This window comes from Strix aluco, chromosome 6 (genome assembly GCF_031877795.1).
Source record: "Strix aluco isolate bStrAlu1 chromosome 6, bStrAlu1.hap1, whole genome shotgun sequence".
In the NCBI taxonomy this organism is placed as follows: domain Eukaryota; kingdom Metazoa; phylum Chordata; class Aves; order Strigiformes; family Strigidae; genus Strix; species Strix aluco.
In genome coordinates this window covers 2408382-2433488 of record NC_133936.1, presented here as the reverse complement: position 1 = coordinate 2433488, position 25107 = coordinate 2408382, and the positions used below count along the sequence as shown (strand labels likewise).

Sequence of the window (25107 nt, the reverse complement as noted above, 5' to 3'; positions counted from 1 at the left end):
CCGCAAAAAGCTTATGCTCGTTTAGCACATGTTAAATGCTCATTTGAATCTGCAGCAGCCTTGTAAAATGGGCGTCCTGTTTATCTGTGCGTGTTACCATACCTACTTCCACGCTGAGCAGAAGCAAATAATTTAGAAGGGTTAAAGGTTTCTTTACATATATATTTCAATATGTTAACAATCTTAAAAAAAAAAGCCAAGAAAACATGCTGAAATAATAATCATCAATTCCCGTATTTGGTTTCAGGTGCTGGAGAACAAAACTGGACACTGCAATAGTCCAGCTATTTCATTTGCCAACACTGAGTTTCATGGGAAGACGTAAAGTTTTTATAAGTGAGAAAAGGAGAACAATGGGGAAGCTTCTTCAAAATTTTGCTAATTAAGTTCAAAGCATGTGCGAGTTTGACTAAAATTTTACACGTATACAGAAGTCTAGCTAGTGAATTTGACTGCTCCAACTTTTTCTTGTAGCGGACACAATTCTTTTTTTCTTACTTGATTTAATCCAGAATAACCCTACTTAAAATAATGGATATGCACCGTGTTTAAAGCAGTAAAACAGCCAAGAAAGCGCCAGCGTACTTATGGTACCCACCCTTCAGCTGAGACATCACAAGCAACAGACACTGCTGCAAGGTAGAAAAAAAATCAGCTGGTACCCCACCCAAACAGTGCGAAGTACTAACTATGCTCTTCGATCTTAAATAACATTTTGGTAATTATTTAAGCTAAGATCACTTTTGCACTGGACCATACACACTGAATGTACTAGGGAAGGTTATAATGAAGAAAATAGTAACTGCCAATACCTGGAATACATACCTCATAGCCTTTCAGTGATGGACCCACCAAGACAACAGGTCTCATTGATGGTACTACATCATATGGGGGAACGTGTTCTGTCTAGGAGAAGAAAACAACCCTTCAAATCATTAACCAGAGAAGATCCCTATGAAAATCCTAGGAATTATGTATTAGAATTGACTAAAATAAAATGGAAACAAAAGTACTACTTACCACTTTTTGTTTCTGTTTTGCTAAAAGACCAAATGAGAACTTGGTTAAAACACACACACGTTGTATAACAACCATAACACTTTCAAACAAAAATCCCTCGATTTCTCTCAACACACCTCCCTTTTGGTCAGCCCTGTTTAAATTGGTCATTCATCCCATTCTGGGGCAGCTGCCACTTTTCCCAAGATTTTTTCCCAGTCCCTTAGCAACTACTGCATGTCTAGAAATAGATGTCTTTCTCCACCTCTGCATGCAAGCACTTTTCTGTAAAATGTCTTAATAAGTCAGCAAAGGGGGGAAACCCGCATTTTTCATATACGGTTTTTAAAATAGAAGTATTAGAAATAGCAAGAGTTTCCTTAAATAAAATTCTGTCTTACCCGTGGAAGTCGGTGTGGCTCGAAATGTGCCAGAAACCATTTCTCCAAGACTTGAAGAAGAATTTCCACTTGATTTCCTACGGTATCAGAAAGAACCCCATTAACACCAAGCGCCCAGAGATGCCAACATGTGAGGTTTTAGCAGCAGTTATGAGAAACTGCCCCTTGAGAAAACACACGGTAAAGGAGAATCTTCACCCACATTCACCCTGCAAGGAAGCTTCCTCTGAAAGGAGAGGTGAAGAGCACCAGGCAGGGACACGGGGAAACCAAAGCGTCTGTAATTAAGCCGACCTCCACGTCTGGAAGAGCTGGGTACAGGCTACGAGGGGAGAGCAGGATTCACTACAGACTGAGCAAAGCTTTTTTGTGATCTGCCCGTAGGCTGGGAAACACAGCAGCTCTAATAACAGCCAGCTGCTAAACTCAGAGCCTAGCTCAGCTTGGCATGAGATCCCCCACACAGCACTCCCCTGTCTTGCTGGGTCTCTCCGCCAGCGTACACGACTAGCCAGACACATCTCCCAGGAGGTTTGGGATAAAAATTGCTGGTTTAAATGGCTTTTGTTGTGTAGCAACGGTGGTTTAAGTAGCTCCTCTTTCCATGGGCTGTACCTCCCTTCTTCCAGCCAGGCAGTGCTGCCCTACATGATGTTCCCCTACATGATGCTCCCAGCACAACTGCCGGTGCAGCCATCCCACAGCAGACTGGAACAGGGAACTGGTTTGGGGAGGGGGAAGATGCTCAGGTGAATCAGCTCTAATTGAGCTCAGGGCACAAGCAGCTGAGGAGGAGATGGGAGGAGGGAAGGGAGCTCAGGGCAGAAAGGAGAGCACTGTTAAAGCAGCCTGATTACCGCAGGTGACATAGTCCCAGGTCTTTAGCACAGTATTTAGTATTTTTCATTACATACAGACTGACCAGCAAGAGGACACTAGTCCCAGTCACCATTTTGTCCTTGCTTTCCTGCCATTTGCTCTCCAGTGCACGGATTGTTTACTCCTGGACTTGGCAAATCCTTTGCAAACATATACTAGACCCTAGAAACCCTCTTTTAATAGACAACTTTTCACTGCCTTACTCTGACAAAACTAGAATTCTTCTTCATCATGTAGAGCCTTGGTATCACAGCTAGTCACAGCTTTTAAAGAAATCTTAAGGTAAACATACTGTATGACTACACCTAACAAAGGTGCTCAAAAATATTTTATCATTATACATTACTTTCAATTTTATCATACAAATCCAGGTGTCAGTACAGACTACTTAAAATCTTAAAAGATATCCTTTCGATATTTCCCCTGGCTCTGCCATACTTGATTTTATTCCTAATATTCTCCACAGGTGAGATCAGACAAGACCAAGAACTGGTGATTCAGTGGAGTCATGCCCATTTACAGAAGCAGAGAATTTTTCTAATAGGCTGTATCTGTAACAGTATCCTAAATGCTCTGTTAGTGTCCATCTCTCTGAATTAGATAATCTTCCTTCTGTACATTGAGATACGCTGGCTTCCTCTGAAGCTATTTCAAAAGTATAAAAGCAATTTGGAAAAAGCACAGTTAATGCTGTTCAATCACTCTAAAAACATTTTCCCAGATGGTTTATACTTGAAATGATTCCTGACCCTGATTAAGTATATTAGTATGCCAATTCCCTGACAGTACTATAGAGGCTAAATTATGCTCCTTTGACTGCTATCTATTAGGTCCAGATTCAAATGGCTCACGTCTCTTTACTCTGCAGTACTAAAGATCTTGTTCTCCTTGTTATCTATGTGAACTTTTAAATTTTGCTTCCAATTAGTGGGAATAATATGCTAGTAATAAAGTAATTATTTTTTTTTTTAAAAAGGGAAAAGTATTTTGTCTTTTCAGCCAATAGAAGAGTGACTTCAGTGACTGAACTAAGACTATGAGAAACCAGTTTTACTTCCTAGACCTGTGACCATGTTTATATTTTTACAGGGACTTGCAATCTCCAGCTCTAGCAGTGTGGAGACACAGAATGGTCAGGCTGGAAGAAGAAGAATCAAAGAAGTCCAATGACAAAGCTCATCTCTATAAAGTTTGAAAAGTCTTGCTTTGGCCAAAATGGACAGAAAGAAAAAAAGGAAGAAAAACCCCACAACCTTAAGAAAGTAATAGTTGGGGAAAAAATCTGGCAGTCTTTGAGCACCCAGTTGACTTAAACCCACAGGGATGTAAAACCCTCTAGCCCTTCAGACGTTTCTGTCATTACCACTCATACTGTATTACTAATCTTTCCTAAAGTCAATACAGTTTTTTGTTGTTTCTCATCATCAATATCTAACACGTCTATTCTCTGCAAATATGTATTTTCATTTGGAATCCCAAATCAAACACTCTCTCCAAATGCACTGCAATAAAAAAGAATCAAGTGACCTTTGAAAATACTGTCCGGTGTCAGAAATTATTTTAAATTATTTTAAAAGGTTACAGCATTCTTACCCTCCATGGAAACGTCCTCTCTTCTGCTCCTGTTGAATGCGGATATTCTCCAGTCTAAGCGGGCTTGGAATAAAGCCAATCTCGCAGCCCTCCTTCACCAGCCTTCCTATCCACCAGTCATTATTATATTTCTGGAACACAGAAAGGTTACTGGCTTCAGTTCAAAATGCTCCATGTCCGAAACTCCCTTATTTTGTTATCCACAATCCTTAACTCAATACCGGTCAACAAAACCCGACTCACACTGATGTCTGGATGCTGGACAATCCCTGTGAATGTGAGTGAAGTGAAAAGGTGTGAGGCAGTATTTGGAGGGTTGATGTCCTCTTTGCAGCTGTAGAGTGGAAAGCGGCGTCATCTGCAGCAGTACTGGCTTATCTCTGAACTGCCCCAACACACCCTGCTCTGACTTTTTCTCTGATGTCACCAACTAAGGTGACGAGTGTGATGGTGATTTAATGAGATGAACCAATTTCTGGTGAACCAAGGCCACCAAACTACCTCACAGCAGCCTTAGAAAACAGTCAAATGTAAAAATAACATCTTCAGATCACCACCAAGGTTCCTTGTAAACCATTATTGGTCCCTTATAAAATTTAATGGTCTCTGTAAACCTTGTAAACCACCATTACTGGTTCCTTGTAAAATTTAACGGTCTACACCAAAGATCATCATCACCACCACTGCCATTTTTCCTTCCTCCTTTCCAGGTACTTGTACAGATGTTATTAACATGTTAGCCCTTTGTAAAAACCTTGTGTGATGGAGAAGCTCTACAAACACCATTCTAGAAACTGAACTAAGGACAGACCAACCTATCTGAGACAACATAGAAAACTTACCAGCTCCAGCAACGAACCAAACCCATACCTGGTTAATGCTACGGCAGAGCTCTAATACAAATGAGGCTTTTACAGAGCCGCTGCCTAGCAGCAGCTGAACTCTTTGGAGGCATACACTTTTAAATGTAGGACAGTTGAAGAAAAAAAATCACTTTTAGGAAGAAACTTTAATATATACCTGAAAGTATAAAATTTAATTTTATCATTAACCTTTAGTAACATACGTTTTTCTGCATTATTGAAAGTCTGGCCTAACTTTAATGATGGAAAGATGAAAAGCGGTATCAGCGGATGTCGTAGTGGAAAAGGATTTGTTGTTGTTGGCTGCCAGCAGCGCTTCTGAATAAAAAAATCTGAAAACCTTATACTCTGCTATGCTTCATTAGGCACCTCAGTGTTCAAAAGAAACATTACTTTTGACAACCGACTTTCAAGTCATTAAGACCAGCACGAGTGTACCAATTTTGTTTGCATGCCTTGAGGAAAAAGTTATCACAGTCTTAAAAATGATCAGTTCTCTTGGCTCCATATTCTCAAGTACTTAAGTTCTTGCAGAAGCACATAAATACTATGTCCTAGTTGTCAAAGGTACAACGATGCCTGACTGAAGTCACTCAAACATAAAGAGCCTCGGCACCTTTGAAAAATAAAATTAGCCTTTTTCTTAACCCATATGTACACACAAATATTAACATATACAGCTAAGGGAAATGCCATCCTTATACCCTCATCTTGAAAACCTCTTCTCTTTATATAGCTGTTATTTATGCAAGAGGTTCCATTATTTTACCATTTCAACTTTTTAAGTATCTATTCTTCATGCTATTATGACCCCGATTCAGACAATGTCAGTAAGCAAAGCTTAATTTTAAATATGTTGCTTCTGCTTAAGCCAACAGAACTCTGTACATTCTTTAAAATAGACAAATACTTCAGGATCTAGCATTCTGCTGTTGTAAATCAGTGAAATCAATTGATGGATTTCAACCACTGTAAAACCTGAGTCCCATGAGCATTACCCATTCTATTTTGGTTCTAAATGTATGGCTTGAACATGGGAATCTTTCTTCCATTAGCAGGTCATGGACCTCTGAGTGATGCCTCTAGATAGGAGATCAGAATCAGCGTTATGCTGAGAATATCTGAACAATACAAATGCTAACGATGCAGCAAGGAACGCCTGGGCTATTTGCATTAGGTCATTACCTCCCATATGTTATCCTTTGCATTCAGCATGTGGGAGGACTACAGTTCATTCCTATTGGTTGCCATGCCCATGATTTCTTCTGCATTGTCAGTAATTGTTGTCACTTCATCTTTTAAGTAAGCACATAATGTATAGTCTTGTAGGAGACCGATGAGACATACAGGACACATTCTCAATATAGCAACTCATCAGTTACTGCTGATGTTTCATCCTGTCAGCAGGGTGACCTTGCTTCTTTACCTAGTTTAGCACTATTCTAAAATCTGGAACCAGGCTTGTTCTAGCCCAAGCAAGAAAAACACTGAAAAACAAATTCTGCAAAGCCTTCTTCCATGCAGCTAGGTTCCAGCATGGGGAACCATTCCTGAAATCCTACAGAGTTACAGCCACAGCTTCAGGCAAGCTGAAGATTTCAGCGTTAACAAAGAAACTATGCCAAACCCTTAGAAGAGCTGACAAGTACCAGTAAGGCAGATGGCTTACAGTTCAGGGGCCATGCGATCCTGGCCATTTAGATCTTGGAAGAACACTCACAGAATGCCAAGACTTTGGACAATTCTCTGGAAAAATGTACAGGGCAGCACAATAGGAGCTTAGTATATTAAATTCAATCACTGGCCTGACAATAAAGGTAGCCACATCCTAGGAAAACCAAGATCAAATATTTGTTTTAACGGTGATGCGCAGAGTTACCCAAACTAACGTTACACAGGACAACGTACACTAGAAAAATAGTACGTCAGGTAGGGTATATTTCTGGTGTGGGGGAAAACATCGGGGAAGGCAGCTGAGAAGGGGATCTGAGTGCTGTAATGGATGCAGCTGTCTGCATTCAACTGTGAGTGCCAGCAAACGTCCTTTTCCTGACACGAAGCAGGTTTAGGAAGTGGCGTACATCAAGGGAGTTGAGGTGTGGTGCTAGACAGAACAGAGCACATTCCTGGGGAACCAAGAGGAGAGGCAAGCAATCCTGAATGCAGAGATAGGAGATTCAGTGCTCCACTTCCTCAGCAGGGGCTTTAAGCACTGTTCCACACGAATATTTAAAAAAAAAGAAGCACACAAAATAATCAAACAAAAAAATCCAAATCAAACTTCCACCTCTTTGCAGCAAATTGAGAAAATGGAACCAGGGAATCAACTGCCTCTCCTGTGTCCTTCTCAGGGAGAAAGAATTTAAAGCAAACCCCCCTGTTCTGCCACCAATCTCTGTCTCTAGAGGTGCAGAAGCAGGTGTTTTCCTCCCAAATGTGCTCAGACTAAGGGAGATCGGTGCTCTGAAGCGATGAAGGACACATGTTCAAAGAAAGAGACAAATGAGTACTGAACACCCTAAAATAAACCCAGAATGCAGAGATGCAAAAATGTTTTTGCAAGCTGCAAGCCTATGTAGAAAATCTACAAAACAACAGGGGTTTATGCAAATTTGGAGGGCTCACTTCAGATGAAGAATTGCAGAAAATATGCTCAACATGCAATAAAATGTATTTTTCTCTACCAAAGCCATACTCAGGGCCCATTTATTTCCATTCCTTTTTTCTTATTTTTGTATCTGTCCTCTTCAATATTTTCTTTTCTTATTGTATTATTCCAAGTCTTATTTCCTCCCTTACAAGCCTATTTGGTGCTTTATGAAGACCTGGTGTAACCTGGTGCTACTCTACTTTCCGACCAATAGAATCCCTTTCCATTACATAATCTCTGATCCATCACAAACCTCATTTGATGAAAAGAATCTGAATCTACCATGTTGAAGGGGATGTAAAACATAACAAGATGCTATTTCCTTCCTGCGGCATGAAAAGCCAACAATAAGTCAGTAATGTCAAGTGTTAAAAAAGCGCAAAATAATCACCCCAGGGTGCTGGAACCCTAAAAAGGCTGAAGTACCACCACATCATCACTAATCAGATGGTTGTGCTGTGCTCTCCTGCCTCCACTCAGCTCTTGGCTCTCTTTTTAATCTGGAATGGCTCAGCCTCGACTTTTCACATCGTAGTCCTTGGCATGTATGAAGATTCCTTTTCACATTCCCTTTTATGACTTTGTGGTTTTACCTCTTTAATGTGTAGGAAGTCCTTGGCATCAAAAGAGATGGCAGTGCTCGGGACAGGAACATCTTCATCCAGAGCTCCACAGTAACTCACATTAGTCTTAACAGCAAATGCTACTGGTTTGGACTACAAAGAGAAACACACATCACAAACAGTGGCAACTTTTCTGAATCAAGAATTGTATCAAATTACCAAAAACCTAGCAGAGGACATTTGCCGAATACATCAAAATTCAGACCTAATAATTTCACACAAGCCCACAGAGTTCAGCTCCCTAGAGAAGATCCCCATTTATACGAGAGTATTTACACTATCTTCCCCCAAACATCTTGTCTGCAGATAACTTGACTCAATTGCCAAGCTATTTCAAAAGCTGGCATCATCACTATAAACCAACAGTATCAATTTTAACACTAGGCAAAAGATAAATGCCACATAACTTAGTTATTACTAAAGTTGAAAAGAACACACCTTTGCCCTTTCAAGTTGTATAGCTGCTTGTTGTTCTCTTTCTTGGCGGATTGCTTCCCTATCTTCTTCCAAAGAGACATCAGAGTCTGAGGGTCTGCTTGTGTATGAATCTGCTGAGCCCTGAAATGAAATTCATGTCACTAAGAAAACATATGGAAGAAACAGAAACCCTCTCCCCAGTCAGATTCATAAAATACTTTTAAAATATTTGTTTCCTAGTTTCTTTGAGTGGCTTTTACATATTGTTGCTAGCACAAAAATTCCACAGAATTTAGCAGAGAAATAACCTGGCTTTACCGATCAGGCGCACTAAGCTAAAGACAAAAATCCCAAGAAAAACCTCTCTCCCCACTTTCAGAGAATCTTTCCACTTTCTTACCGACACAGTGAAATACAGCTCAGCTGTGGGCACTATCCAGAAATCTTTATAATCTCTAAATCCTGCTTGACAACCTTAGATTCAAGACTGTCAAGGGCTAGGTCATATCAAATATAATTAAGGTATTATAAAGCTTGGTTAGAATCACCCCTCCCTGTAAATACAAGACCATTGTGTAAGTACTTCCCTCCCTGCTGTGGGTGCCACTCACAAAAAGCTTTGTTCTGTGCTTCAGGAGGGAGAAAGTGGCAAAAGTCACATTATTAAAAGCTACTCACCAGGGCAACACAAAAGCTATACAATGATATGAAACGAAAACAGCACACATGAGCAAAAGCAGAATACAACAGTCTATGAGGGAGGAAATAAGGCACCGCCAGTTAAGATTTTTTTTGTCTGGGATGTTTTTCAGGATCTGAAGCATTCAGTGGCTCCTCTCTTCCTTTTATAAAGCAACCTGACTCCAGCGTCCTACACAGCTGGTCTTTATGTTTGCGTGGAGTCAACTGAAAGACAGGGGTTTAATCTTGCAAAACAGGTAAGGTAAGGTAAAGGGAATGCTTACTCGTGATGAATCCAAAATACCAGTCCACCTTTCTCCAAACCTCAAACACAGGCTTGAGCCAGAAGTCAAGCAAGACTAGGACTCAAACCTGGACTTCGAGAGCACCACTGATGGAGGTATGTGCGACTGGGCATTCAGGCAAAAGGTGAAGTAAATTTTCACTACTTTTTCCTACAAAGATTTCAAAATCCTCAAGTCTAGCTCTAACTTTCCACTCAAGGGAAATATATGTCCCTTACTGAGCCATTTCCCAAGCAAATGGGATTTTTACTAATAAATTAATACGTCTGTCTGGTGAATGATGGCCTTTGCTTAAGCCAGACTCCAGCCTTGAAGGATCCTGTTCTGTTCAGTACAGCATTTGACTAATTGGTGTTTGGGTCGTTATCCTGCTCCCAGCTCTGCATGTCACCCTCCCCAGCCCAACACTCTGCACTGGCTGGGAATGCCTGCTATAAAGGGCGGTATATAAAGTTTAGCATAAACTGCTCCATATAGATTGCATTGTAGTCTAACTTTTTAAACTATAGATTTTGCATGTCTTAGGAAAAATAACTACACAAAAAGACTATCACAAAAAAAGAGGACTTCAAAAGGATCAGGATAATGCAGAGCTGAGGAAGGATCCAGCCCCAGGTCTGTACTTGGTAGGAGGAATATACAGCAACGTATGACCACTGCTAAGAGACACTATTTCTGTTTTTAAATAAGGGAAGGGAGTCATGTGCCAGACTACATATGCTGTATCGTATTCTATAACCAGTGTAACAAATAATTTCCAAGTCATCACATTTCTAGCAACATATATCTTATATATCTCTATATTTATACCTCTATGTAGCTCTAAAAATCTGTAACTCTATACGTGTTCCAAAAGAGTCATTCTACAGCATTATGTCTTTCAATTTTTTCTGCTTAAATCGATTTATATCCTGCAGCACTGGGACACGTATTCTAGGTAATCTACATAGAAGTCAATATTCCTACTCTCCATGTAAAGTAACATATTCTTAAATATTGATGTGAATACACATCCATTAGAAGAGTTCTGGCGATGAACCACTGAGGAGCATATGCTCTCTCCTTGTCATATACTCATAACTTGGCCGTAAGCATGCTACTGTCACCAGGGAGGGCACATTTCCTCTATGTCAGGAACAGGATTCACCCAACATGAGCTAATACACAGCTTATGATCTTAAGAGGCCAGAAAAAGCCCTTTCCAGGACAGCCAGCCACCACACACCCCAAGGTGAGCCGGCTGTCTGCAGACACACACGTGTTTGGGGTCCTGAGCTGGAACAAGGCTAACATCAAGAGGCTGACAAACCAGCATTAGCTGCTGGCAGCAGCACAAGCACTTCCTAGCCCAGAAGCGAGACATGCTGCTCTTCCTTCTGCTTCCTTCGGGATGTAGCAGAGACCAGGGAACTCACCAGCACTTGGCTGGGCGCACACCAAAGACACCTCCCGGGCTGCTCAGCGGCTGCCAGTTATTCCTCTCTCCCCATCTTGGGGGCAAGATGAAAACTTCAGCTACCAAATACATCACCACCAGAGGCATGAGAACATTTCTCCCCTGATCAAAAGTGAGCGCACAAAGCGTGTCAACTCACCACACCTAGGTGAAACGGGCAGCAGGAAACCCCCTGCCCAGTCAACTGCTCCAACCCACATCTGTTCAGCAACTGAAGGGGAAGTCTATCAGTGGGAGACTGAATTTATGTGGTCAAATATAGTCCTAAAATTATATATAGCCTGTCATCCACGCCAGAGCCTGCATTGTTCAAAGCAGTGGAAAAAAAAAGGAAAAGAAAGGGGGGAGAAATGGGAGAAACAGGGGAGAAAGGTAAAAAAGAAAAAAAGAAAAGAAAAAAGAAAAAGACCAGAAGTTGCAAAGACAGACCAACTTTGTGGAAGAGAAGAAGAACTTATCGTTTACTGTCCACTAAACGCTCTGAAGATACAAAATGCTTTATAGCTGCTGATCATCACATTTTTTACTTACAGACAACAAAGCTTCAATAGCAGCTGAAAGGAAAAAGGGAAAGTAATCACACTCTCCAAATAATAAATCAAAAGGCATAATAATACATACAAATAATATCCTGCAGTAGGAATGGGCTTCTTTCCAAGATTTTCGTCCTACCACATCCTGGCATGCCCGAAGCCTGACACAAAGCCACTACTGCTGTCATCGAGAGCAGCAGACACTTCCTCACCCACGTGCTCCCTGACCGTGTCATTTCCCCCTTAATTTTCTAGGTACCAAAAGGTGTACGGGAACAAGGCACAGAACACATTGCTGACAGGACAGATAGCAGCACCACACATGTAGGTGGATCGGAGAAATCATCTGTATGGGGAAACGGTGAACAAAACATGCGCAGGTTCACGTCTATATATTTATTCAAGTCCTCTGGATATGATTCAGTGTGGCTCTGGAAGGCAATTTAATAGAAACAGATACCTGTGCTGAATACACACTTTCCCATACTGGCTTTTAGCGGTGTATTTTTGAGCACTGACCTATTTAATGCTGTCAGAACAAAGTAGTCTTAACCAAAGCAGCTGATGCTGCAAGGCTACCCCAGGCTGCTCCTCAATGCTAATCACCGCCTGTATGCCAAATGATATGGGTTGGTACAATCACATCCTCATGATCTCTTCTCTTGCAGGTTATGCCAAATAGCGAGGGGCTTATCAGAAAGATGCAGCTCCAGGACTGGGACTCACACGATGCTGAACTGCAGCACCACACTGAAAACAAGGCAGGATTCCACAAATAGTGGCAAGATGGACAGGAAAAGCAGTCCAAGGTAATGAAAACAAGTGGTCTGGAATGTCCCGTAAACACGGGCCGAGCAATGTGAGGAGCTCCTTACGAGGAGTGGCTGAGGGAACTTGGGGGGGTTTAGTCTGGAGAAGAGGAGGCTGAGGGGAGACCTCATGGCCCTCTACAACTCCCTGACAGGAGGGTGCAGAGAGGGGGGATGAGTCTCTTGAGCCAAGGAACAAGCGCCAGGACAGAGGGAATGTCCTCAAGCTGCGCCAGGGCAGGGTCAGACTGGCTCTTAGGAAGTATTTCTTTGCAGAAGGGGTTGTTGGGCGTTGGAATGGGCTGCCCAGGGCAGGGGGGGAAGTCCCCATCCCTGGAGGGGTTGAAGAGTCGGGTTGACCCAGCACTGAGGGGTCTGGTGGAGTTGAGAATGGTCAGTGTGAGGTTCATGGTTGGACTGGAGGATCTTCAAGGTCCTTTCCAACCGAGATGATTCTGTGATTCTGTGAGTGTCCACATCAGTCAGAGCCGGAGACCAGGCAAGACTGAGGTTTACTTTTCTCAGCTCCACCGCTGCCCCACACTGAGCAAGACTACAAGGCCTGTCGGGTATGCACGTGCACCCTCAGAAGCCACCTTGCTGCCATCCCGGTCACCTCTTGTGCTTCTGTTAGCACCACCCTCGATTTCTGCACTCTGCATTCCCCAGCCAAGACGCCTGCGGAGTTACAGTGGGCTTCTGGCAGCAGCGACTTCTCACAAAATGGGCCTCAGCATCTGAGTAAGGCTTCTGGGAACTACTTAACACAAGCACTCCATAAATTAAAAATAACCCTTATTATATCCTCAGAAGTCCAGCTTTTGACTATTTTTTAAAACACTGCGCAGACAAAGCATCACTTCTTGTATTTCATTTTTGGTTCTGTTTAAAATTTTTGATTGAACATCAGAATATTGACAGCAGTATTGTGCAACATTGACAGAATATTGTGCAACAAGCCAACACGAACCCTCATGCCTGTACAGCACCAAGTGCAATAAAGTTCTGGACTGACAGCTTATATTTGTTGAAACTGCAATAGATGTGGTGATATTAAATACTATGATGCACCTGTGCTCTTCTCACAGCTGGGAAAGTATAACTGACTGCCTGACCACACAATGAAAACCAAATTATGGCAGTAATCTTAGGGAAGTGAGAGAAGAAAGGAAAGAAGGCATTCCCCATCTTTTTATGTACACCAGAACTTTACCAAAAAGACCCTTTAATTTCTTTATTTTCATATGGCTTAGAGCAGCAAGCTGATAATTTGGGGTTTATTGCATATGTCCGCAGTTTCACATTTGCACACAGTATTCAAGGACCAATTATCATGCTGTTACTCAACCTCACAACCCCCAAGGAGACAGAGGAACTTGGTGAAGTGGGAGCATATGCAATGAGTTCAAGTGCACACCAGATTTGACAATTTGAAGGGAACAGGCTTTGCTAGATAATTATATTATTCAAGGCAATGAAAGACTCGTTTCTTATTTCACAGCCTTTTTACTTTGGGTTTCTGTCAATTCATTTTTCTTGCAATTTATTATTTATTTTCTCCCTCATTCATTTTCCTCCCTCATCAATTAGTATAATTCAGCTTTGACAAAAACACTGAGGTTTGAAGCCATCCCAAAAATGCTAGGGAAAAAAGGGTGAAGCAGAAAGAACAGTGGGTCTGTTTATTCAGCAACTATAAAATAATGGTAAATCATCTGTCCCTGTGCTCACTGACTGATCTTACACTTGAGATTGCTGAAAGATGTGTGCTGACGTGGCTGGATGACTGGAGAGAGTAACACAACATCCCTAGTGAACACGGTATCTCTACGCTCCAGCCTGTTTAAGGAGGAAAAGTTCACACGCATCCTCTTGCTGGACACTACAAAGAGCAGGAGCCAGGTCCAGCCTTCCTGCTTGCTGAAGAAAAGAGCAGAAGAAAATATCAACCTTCAGCTGTTACAGTTTCAGAAGGGGGGAAAAAAGAAAGACTTCAGTGAGGTTGCAAATATTTTTCCAACTGCCATAAATATACAGGTCTGAATTGCTCTCTATCCAGCCATAACTTGTAATGCTTTGTCATATAGCTTGTGCAATTAAAGCATCAATCCATTAGGAGCTCCAATAAGCCAGATGACAAGCAGCCTCTTTTGAAAAGATTTAGGGTGCTGCAGAGTCCATCACAACCCAGAAAGCATTTCTGAAAACATACCCTGCTCAGAGAAAAACCTTCTGCCTCACCCATTAAGCAAGACAACAGGGCAGCATTGTCTAATTGTAGGCATCCTTCTCCCGCAGCAGGACTAGCTCTGGGCGGTGGGAGCGCATCGCGCTCTCCAGGAATAAGCAGCCGCTGAGCACACATGGCAATCGCTATGCTTAATAAAGCATATATGCCACTGAAGAGGAAAGCCCTAGGATCTGCAGGCATAGGCAGACGTTGTTTTCAGCTGAGAACGTGAAAAACGTCTTTGCCAGAACAGAGAGAGCTCACTTTGAAAATCTGTAGCATTTTAAAATGACAAAGTATCCGGACTGGCAGCACACCTCGAGGCAGCCAATTATTTTGAATGGTTTGCTGGAGTTTGAGTAATATCAGAGCTAGGGACAGCATGAAATACTTCAGGGGAAAACAGATCACACCCCTGTCCCATCCTGTCCTCACCTCTGCCTGTCTCTCCTCCTGTGCCTCCTCCTAGTTCCTCCCCACCACAGGAATCCCACTTGGTACCCTCAAGCTTCCCCACAGGTTTTCAGATGCTCAAATGCAGTTTCACCACCTGCAAGACACAGTATGCGAAGGCCCCAAAGACCCTAAAGATCCCGTCCTGATGCTGAAATCGAGGTTACACAGCAGACCAAAGAGCTGAACCACAGGTAGCTCCAGTGCTTTTAAACTGCCCAGCACCCCAACTAAAAATTTTCTAGCAGACATCCAAGGGTGTGAATGCACATACAGCACAATGGAGGTCTGAGAGAGCAATACTGTACAAAACAAGACTGTCCATTGTTGTTTAGCTGTTTTATACTGGAAAACAGACAAACATGGCCTTGCAAAGCACAATGTGACTTTCTCCTACATGCTGTTTCTCACACTCAGCCTGCATTGTCACATTCTTGTCTTTGCGAGGTTGGGGACAGCCAGCAAAATCCCGACTGAGGGCTAGTGCACAGAAATCCTGCTGCACAGGAAGCCTGCCACTTATGTAATAATCAGTAAAAGAAAAATTTACATTTACAGACCGATATACTGATACGGAAACTTGTCTTACACTGCGATTTGTTCCATGTTGATTCTGCTGCACTGTGTTGCCACTGCATGGCAGAATCAGAACTGCCCAGGTTGGGAGGAACTCCAGACTCCTACGTACCCCGGAGCAGAGGGACAATACAGTGGACCTGGCCTTCTGCAGTGCTTTTGTGGCTCGTTTTTTTTTTTTAATGAACTATGTTACTAAGAATTAAAGCTCAAAAGTAGACTTCTGGGTGCAATCTTGATGTGCCTTTAATATCCAGCTCCTTCAAATGTTCTCATATAAAGGTGGACACTGTAACTTAGGGATCTCTCCCCCACCTTCAATTCCCACAGAAGCAGGGAAGTACCATGGTTAGGACTGGAGCTGCTGTTACAGCACAGCACTGCCAGGAACCGCATGTGGAGAAGCTGAAATTTCACTTCTTGGCTGAAACATGGAATCATGGAGAGACTGGCTACTACTAGTCACTTGAGCTGGACTAAATACATACTCTCATAGGGCTTGAATTTTTTAGGATCTTTGCTCTGCAAGAATCAGAAAGCATTTCTTCCCACTGAATAGAGCCACTGGTGATTAACCGGGCACTTCAGCGCTTGTGGTTCCTCCAGCTGCCAAAACCTCTGGTTCAGAGACCTGCACATGAAATATGGTGCTCCTGGAAGGGGCTTGTGGGGTGTTGGGCTGCCACAAGGCTAGCACTGGGCTGCTACCAGACACTTTAATTGACCAAGAAATTCAGTCTTAGGCTGAAACATAGAAAAGTAACCCTTGCTCTCAGGCCAAACCATATTCCAGCCCACACCAGGCATGATTACTCAGTTTACCTGAGAAGAGGGAAGAGTTCATTCCAAGCCAGTACCATTTTTGTTCTAGCTGCGGTCAGTATGCCTTGTGATAACACATTATCTGCGTGAATACTGTAACCAACAGTACAAAAGCAGGAAGAATGCTTCCTGCCACACAGAGGAAATCCCAAGATTTCACCCTCCTGAAGTAGAACAGAAAGCTGACATCTCAAAACCCCTGGTGCAGACCCCTCTGTGCTGAGTCCGCTGCTCCTGGCCAGGGGAATGGGCCAAAGCTCAGCTCAGAGCAATAAACACCTTGTGCAAGGCAGACCGGCCGGCCCTGCCTGCTCACAGCCCCCCCTCAGCCACAGCACCAACCTGGGCAAGCAAAGCCCGTCCTTGGCAACCGGGTCTTGTCCATAAGAGTAATGTTTTCCGTACAACAAAAATTGCTGGCTGTTTTTCGGGATATGTATTTAGAGAGAACTGCTTACTCAAGTTACATTGTGATACAGGTCTTTAAAACTACTTATATACAGTATGTCTGAACTTGCCATGTGTGTGCATGGAAATAATGAGCAAAGACTCTTTTTTACTATCAGAACAGCATATGCAGGTAATAGGTCAATATAACCCTGCCAGAGAGGTGGCTCTTTCTATTTGTCATATATTGCAAGGTTTATACAACTCAAGATTTGTTTATTGCTATTATTACTATTCTTAGAGTGTTTTTCTTCATTGTTTTGTCACTTCTTTTCCATTGCAGTCTTTGCTCTATTCATTCATACACTTTAAAAAGAATAATAAAACCCCATGTAATCATTTACGTTCCCAACCTCAATAATGAGCAACAACAGCCTGGGCAAACTTCAGTGTGATTCAGGCCATCAGCATGCTCAGAAACAAAAGATGTATCCTAAAGCCTGTTTAATTCCAGACCACAGCTCTGCCCCTAGTTATGGCTGAGGTCTCTTCACACTCTGACAGTGGAAGAAGCCAAAAACCAGAGTAGCTACCTGGAGAAGGAAGAGTGATTTCATTAGAGGAAGGCTGATTTCATTAGAGGAAGGCTGTATTAGCCCATCCTCCACCTCCCCGTCACACAAGATGTATTCATCAAGAACCAGAGCCTCAACTTGAAAAAAGAGCGATTGTCCTCAGTCCTCAGCAACTCATAGCAAGAATTGAGGTCGATGCGCATCGCGCAGGAGGTTACGTACCTCCTTAGCAAGTTCCCAGAAACATGACAAAGTTCTTGACAAAGCAAAAGGAGAACAAATAGGCGCAGTGCTGGCTGCAGGGCCATATGCTGCCATATGCCACGTGCGTTCAAATGAATTACTTTTTTAAATTTTAATTTTTTTTTTTTTAAACAGCAGACCTGTTCCTTGCAAATGCAGTTCACTCCAAGACCCAACATAAACCATCCCACTGGTCCATGTGCATCGTGCAGCCCTTCTGCACAAGAGCAGCCTCTACACAAGCTAGTCACAGTATCTGTAGTGTTCCCACTGCCGGAAAATGTAGGTTTAACTCACAGAGGTTACTACTTTAAGTATGCCACAAAGGCAGGTGTTATAGAGGATAAGTACTAACATATTTTTTCACGTTAAAACAGGAACCAGAACCTGTGGACTTAAAAAAACCACCACATTTTAAACAACAGTGGCCACTACTGTTGACCACAGTTGGTGCTCACCTGGTCTCAGCACCCAGGGTGGGCAGCTAAATTTAATTACTGGGCAGATGATGTAATTAAGAGGCAAATACAAAACAGTGGGTATCTATTCATTTGGCATGAAAATGTCAAATTCCTGTGCTGCAATCAAGGTCGGGGCCAGAAAAATCTGTGTGTGCTAGAAGAACAACCTGAGTAAAAGACTACAGAGAGGTCCTATCCTAAATGCTGGAGTGAGACTCCGTGGGAGCTCAAGGCAGGAGGCACAACCCTTTGCACTAACGAAAACAAAGGGGCTATTCCCAGGCTTTACAGAATGAGGTGCTGAGGTTACACTGGAAGCACAGCCCCTATTTTGCTTTTAATATCCTCTAGAATTATTAATATCCACCTAGAACTACAAAATCTGTTAGAGCTGTTGTAATGTTAAACAACAAGGTCCAGTAGAGCTGTAGGAAAGCATTTCAGTAGGACTGTCACAAATTCACATCTAAGGGACAATGTGAATGTGCCACTGAAAGTCCAAAGAGGACAAGGTTCAGTTTCCAACCAAATCATTTTCTTGCTGAATAACTGACAAATGCACAAGCCAGCTGCATAACCATTTTGCACTGAGTTGTGATTTCAGACGTAAATCCTCAGTAATTATTTCCTTCTATATGTTTGGTAAATTTATTTAAGACAACTCATTAGGTGTCTCAGCAATTTGGAAATTACTAGGTAGTTAGAACATGTTTTTTCTTTGTGAATACTAATTATTAGAAAATAGGGCAATTGTTCTAACATCTCTTTTCACGATCTCTTTTTTTCCTGAATTTAAAATCTTGCAGTCACATCTCCCTTCTCAAGCTGCCTTCAGTTCAGCACAGATTGTGTTTTTATATCTAAGAAATTTGGTTTAAAAAAAAGCAGTAGTAATATAGACGTTTACTGCCAAAATATTACATCTTTTTCTATAATGTTCAAATGAACATATAGGACACATAAGATTTTGCCTGCCATGCATTACAGGTATACATTCACCAGGTGTTACACATAGAAAAGGGCTACAGTTTAAAGATCTATGTAGACTAAAAAAAGAAGCCCAAGATAGTGATCATTGATTATCTTAGTTGTTCTGAACCTTTCCTTTTCACATTTTAAAATGTAATTTCTTATGTTATAAATAACTATAAGCTCAAATGTTGTTTTGCCTTTGCTGGAATCTCAAATGCTAATCGGTCAAGACAAAGCTTAGATGGTTTAGTGGCAAAAAGGACAGCATAAACTGCTTGAAGTACAGAGAGGGACGGAATGTTTCACTAGTTAGTCCATCAGCGTTTCCATTCTCTTGACCATAAACACGCGTTTACACATTAGTATTAGCAAGAAGTAAGTTCTTAAATGCATTGTGGCACTAGTCAAACTGCTCCAGCTAGCTCACCCCTGCTGGCATCAACCACCTAAACCACCCGAGGGTACCAAAAGTTACTCGGTCCCCTTCACAAGAACAGTTCTTAGCTGCTACATCAGTTTGGCCTATTACTTGGCAAAGCAATTAAACACATCAATCCTCTTCCTCAGCAAAGCCTGTCCTGTTCTTCTGACTACTGTCACATAACCTGAGTCCCTGCAAGCACCCGCGCGAGGACTTGGGTGAGTTGGGTCCCAGCACTACTTCTCTGGGAGCTACAACCCTTTCTGGGCAAGAGTGGGACGTCCCAGTATGGGTCCCTCCCGCCACAGCCTCTGGTTAACTGCAGTTAAACCATCTGGCTCCAGGGTGAGGTCTGGTCGAGTCTACCTTGGCACCAAGCCTTGGAGCACCCTGTCCCAAGAGAAGAAACAAAAATTGACTCTGGGGCTTCCTTAACCTGAAATATTCGCAAGGGGAGGCTGCCAGAATCCGCAAGGTGTTTGCCTACAGCATTCACAGCAGAACTGCACAATGACAGACATGAATATCCGCTTACCCTTTTTCTATCTCTCCCTCCAAATTAATAATTTTTATTCTGGGGTGGGGATTTTTCTCCCCCTCCAAAAAAAAAGTTTAAATTCAGATCTTCCCACACCTAAAGCACTTTTTCTGCAGTCTCCAAGCAAATGAAAAAGTGAGGATCACAGCCGGAGAGATGACTCCAGGCTGAGATTGGTTTTCTCCAAAAATGTGTCTGAACCACGAAATCTGAACAATACACAAACCTTTCAAACTCCATTTTCTTTGTTCAACCCTAAAAGAGCAAAGATCTGCCTGGGAATGCTCTGATCTGTGTTTTATTCCAACTGCTTGTAGTTGGAAGCGTGATTGAATCAACAGCTGAACACCTCTAGCCTGAATTTTGCTTCAATCTCTGCAGCTGGTCTCTCTTTTTCATGAAAGCTATTCAGAAGACCCAGGAGAGAAAAAAAGGTGTATTTTTCAGTGATAAAAGGCACCAAACTAAAGCTGCAACAGTACAGAGACACTGCTTTATTTCTTCTAATTACTTTGGCTCTTGAAAGTATTGGGTGATCTTCCCAAGGCTCTGGGGAAGCTACTGCTATTGGGTTTTATGACACCTGGTAATAATACACCAGCTAATAAAATTGCACCTGTTATCCAAAATGAGCTCTCCTGGAAAGATGATGCTTTGCGGCTGCCCCCAGTAACACATTAGGAAGTCAAGAATGTTCCATAAATCTTCAGAAAAAAAAAAAAAAGAAAAAAAAAAAGAGAGACAAATATTGCCCCCAAACTAAACTTAATCCTACTGCCAACTACACAAGCATCTGTGTTTACCATATGTGGTCTACCACAACGTTTCCTCAGACATACAGCATAAAGTCCTCAGCCAGGAAGTCCTGAAATAATGTGGTGCATTTCTAAGATACTCCCTAAGCCCCCAGTCTCTCCCCCTGCCTCCTCTGTGCTATTCTCAAAGATCTCTTCTGCTCCAAGCGCAGCGTCCTGGAGCAGAGAGACACGCAGGACAGAGAAGCAGAAGGTCTGAAAATATTATGGGTGCTTTCCTATGCTGGCTGGGATGAAGTGTTCTTGCTGAAATGAGTGGATCACTTTTTTTTGTTTTTTTTTAATCACACCTACATCTAGTTCCTTTTTACAGCATCACAGATATTTAACTTGGCTATCTGGAAGAGGATTAGCTCCCATTTCTCCTATTTCATTCTGCTCAAGTTTATCCCCATTTCTCTTTTATTCTCATCTAGCTCAGCTTTGTTTTCTCTTCCTGGTGCACTTGTATCACCACGTCACCTTGGGGAAAACCAGGCTGTGCCTGCTTGCGTCCTGTCCTGAGGCTGCTCTCAGATACACTTATTTTAGCTTTGAATAGAGGCCACCATGGGTTTTTTGGCATGTCTATAAATCAGCATTTATTCTTTTACAGTGAACTGAATAATGAGTATAGTATCATTGCCAGGGGTTTAGGACCATTTCTGAAGTCAGGCACGGGAAGCATCACCCCAGAAATCACACCTTGGGACTGCGCGGGGGCAATGAAGCACCTGGTGATAAGGCCAACATCATTTGCCTGGTTTCTTGGGATTTTTTTATGACAACATAAGTTTGTCAACAGGCCAGTAATAATGCTTGTGCAGCCATGATCTTGAGAGACCATCACTACTGTTTTATTTGCCTCTGCAGGACTTCTGTGAGATTTTTAGTCTTTGGATTGTCACAAAAAGCCCACAAGGGAGTAACAACAAAACATACTAGTCACTACTTTAAAAATACCCCACCCTAGTCTGATTTGCCTGAATGAAGTAGCACAAAATTTTGCTGAAAACCTCTGTATCTAGCCACAAAGGCAGCAACACCGACCGCCTGACACAGGGGCCACTAAAAGGACTGAAGGACATACACACGCCATGGGACGAGAGACTTCCCGCTCGTGGCAGATCAAGCAGGTGTTTTTAAAGTAACACAGTTGTTATTACCTAGCTTACACTTGCCAAGCAAATACAATCTAAATACAGTAACACGCATGTGGGGTATTTAAACAGTATTTCACATCAGTCTACTGGGCTAATCAGCTTGAAGCTTTCTGAAACATCAATACACAAAAATAAGTACAGCTGAGAGAAGCCACAGATGTCATCTCATGTTCGTGAGACAGTTTTCACCTCCCACAGATGATTCCCAAGCAGACCCACCTCCTCTCCCTCCCTAACTGGCCTTCAGCAATCTCTTACAGTTCACCAAAGTTCACCAATTTGATGTGACGGCCTCAATTCTGTCCTCCCATCCTCAAATCTCTTCCCTTTTCTACCCATCCACCTTACCTACCTTCCACTGGATGGAATTTACTCTGAGCAGAGCACCAGCATAAGCCCATACAATACCTCAAGCCTCAACACCTACTCTGTGTGAGGTTTATACATGGATAAACCTCCCACCAACCTTTTGCCAAGGATGAATTTCATTCAGTTAGTGGCACAAATCAAGCTAGGAGTTCTGGATGCAGCAGATTTTTATCTAGAAGCCTTGTTTGCCCAGACAAGGAAAGAAGTATGTATTAGAATTTAAGTTTCTGATCACTTAGTAAGTGAGCAAGAACTATCCAACACTCTTTAAACTGCTCCCTGGAAAGAAAAAAAGCCCTGAAAATTTGATTTGAAATCTATTTTCTGCCTCTGTTTTTCTTCTGGTGAACAGACTGTGATCTGTTTCTGAGCAGCTAATTCACAGAGGGAGCTGGAAGTGACCAAGCAGAAGTTTGTTACCTATGCTTCCATGCCCAAGGATGGCTGATATTTCAGCTGATTCCTTTAGAAAAAAGGAAAAAATTAGAGAGCTCAGCTATAACAGGTAAGTTTATTTTCCTGGAGGACTGTTCAGCAGCACATGGACATCTGACATTTATTTTCCTCACTATGTGCTGTGACCTCCGGTTTCTATTTCACAGATTATGAGCATAAGGGACCTTATTTTAGTAAACAGGACCCGAGCGCAGAAGTTGATGGCACAGAAACAAAGTAGGTAGGGTGAGTCAGATTGCTGCTGCTTTCAAATTGCTGCCCTGGCAATATGGTTTGCATGGAAGAGACTCACAGAATTACATTGTGTCACCACCCGGACTGGAAGCCCAGAGAATCGCAAGGGTTCTGTGATCCCCTTGGGTTCAATTCAGGCGAAACGACACCAAATGACCGGTTAAAATGTTTTACTTGCGGTAGAGGACAATTTAAACTTGGAAAAGGATAATAAGCAATGTGGTCTCTTATAAATCTGTAAGAAAGAAAAGAAAAAAAAGGAGAGAAAGAGAGTCAAAGCAATCCGGATCAGCACCCCTGGATCCAGCATTGTCTCAGGTCTGGTAATCCTGGGTGGTGGGTGCACACCCAGCAAAGTTTCTGTTGCCTTTTAAGTTCATTTTATCAGCTGATTTGCATACTAGATGAGGAGGGGCAGGGATTCCACAAATTCATTTCCATGAGAGACGAGGAAATAGGTGGAGCTGGTGATAAAGATTTGATTTCCTCCGTCCATATCTCCCCCTTTGAGGCTTATCTAAAGAGTTTGTCAATACAACTGCAAGGGGGTGGGGGGTGCATCCTTCGATACCCTCCCGCTTCCTTGGGTGAGGTTCCTTAGACTGATCCAAAGGCCACAGCTTGTCCTTGAGGTTCTCTGCGTCCATGAATGTTTGAGGCATTTCTTCAGTTCCTTACACACTGCCAAGTGGTTGAGAGGCAACAACCGGAGCGAGGACCCTTGCCATCACCCCCTCCTTGCCATCTCTTCTGCAGAACACACTTCTGCTGCCTCGGCATCACGGGAAAGGTAAGAAGTGTCAAATGAAGGATCTCAGTAATTCTTTTCTCCCGTTCATGGGTTAAAATGATTTTTCTCAACTTCCCAAGAAACAGTACCTCTCTCCTTGGGTTGCAAACACACACAGAAGACCTGAGCCCCCAAAGCAGGAATGTTCAATACAATAATCTACCAAGTATTATAAATGTGAGGAAAGAAGTGGAATTTTCCTCAAGACCTTGTTGTCAAGACCACCTGCCTGTGTTCATTGCACGCTTTTCCTAAATCAAATAGTTAAATTAAAGAACATACCTCTTCTGAAGGATTTTCATGATTACAGTGTCCTGATTTTCTTCCAGCATGGTGTCACCACTTCCCACACCATCAGGTTTTATACAACCAAAATAACCTTGGTTATTTCTTTTTATTTTTTAAACAGAAGTGGTTTAGAACATGCTGAACTGTCTCACAATTTGACCCAAAGCCAATCTGGTAAAACCACACGCTCGCCAACAGTGCTCAAGCGGATGGGTGCTTGGCTTTCCAATTTACCCACAAACAAGCCCTGCAGGTCCGTAGGGTACCAGGAATTCCAGCTCCGCACCAGGCCCCCCATTCTCACAGAATTCAAATTCCAGATAACACATGATTGTAATCCTTCACTGAAAAAAACTGGTGGGCAGCCAAATTCCATTTATTACACAGAGGACTGCAGCTCTCTGCTGTGACAAGTTATATTTAGGTGGCAATGACTTCCGCTGAAGTCATCCCATCCCCTTCGCTTCTGCCCACCTCTCACAGGTTTTGCTAAGAGCACAAAAAAACCAAACCAGACTTACACCTTTAATGTAATTATAGGAAAATTACTTTGTTTAAAATATTCATGCTGTGTAGTGAATGGGAAAGAATTGTGACATGCTGTTACGGTATTCTTGAAATGAATTTCATGCTGCTTAATTTAAGCCAAGCAACTGATAGGGTTTAGGCTAAGGTTTAGTATGTTGTGTTGTATTGTGGTTTTAATTAGCTTCTTCCTTCCAAAAGCTTCCAAACTCAGAGGCTTAGAAACAGCTTTAAACACTAATAAATGAGTCTTACAGAGCATTTTACTTTTTTTTCTTTTCCCATTTTCCACTCTTTTTTTTTGTTTTTTAGAGAACCATCTTTCAGCTGCCATGATCTCTCACTATTTTGCTTGCAGCAAGGACCAAAGTCTGAAATCGCATGACCACTGAACTCACAATAAGCTATTATATACTGCTAGAAATATCTTAGTAAGAAAAAGCCCTAATTTTCTAAGTACTACGCCCTCTGTAAGTAGCAACTCCTTTCCGCAAAACCTTGCAATCTAAAAACTCTGCGTGCTGAGAGCAAAATACAAGTGAAAGGGCATCTTGCTATCACCTACTGAGGTAATATTTGAGCGACGCTTTACGGAACTTAA

General features: G+C 42.4%; 1 protein-coding gene across 6 annotated transcripts in view; it reads right to left on the bottom strand.

The window, feature by feature from the left end:
* Positions 1 to 25107, bottom strand: part of CACNB4 (calcium voltage-gated channel auxiliary subunit beta 4) — a 113814-nt gene that overhangs the window by 27552 nt on the left and 61155 nt on the right. For 5 of the 6 annotated variants that reach the window (XR_012623738.1, XR_012623737.1, XM_074828473.1 and 2 more), the window contains 6 exons: positions 8447 to 8566; positions 7979 to 8101; positions 3873 to 4003; positions 1401 to 1477; positions 1021 to 1040; positions 826 to 906 (listed from right to left, as the gene is read on the bottom strand). Coding sequence is in view for 4 of the 6 variants with exons in the window: in XM_074828473.1 (XP_074684574.1) it covers positions 826 to 906; positions 1021 to 1040; positions 1401 to 1477; positions 3873 to 4003; positions 7979 to 8101; positions 8447 to 8566 (552 nt within the window). In the remaining 2 variants the exon portion in view is untranslated. Of the gene's footprint in view, positions 1 to 825; positions 907 to 1020; positions 1041 to 1400; positions 1478 to 3872; positions 4006 to 7978; positions 8102 to 8446; positions 8567 to 25107 lie in introns of those variants that run through there. The other variant, XM_074828476.1, reaches the window with a different exon arrangement.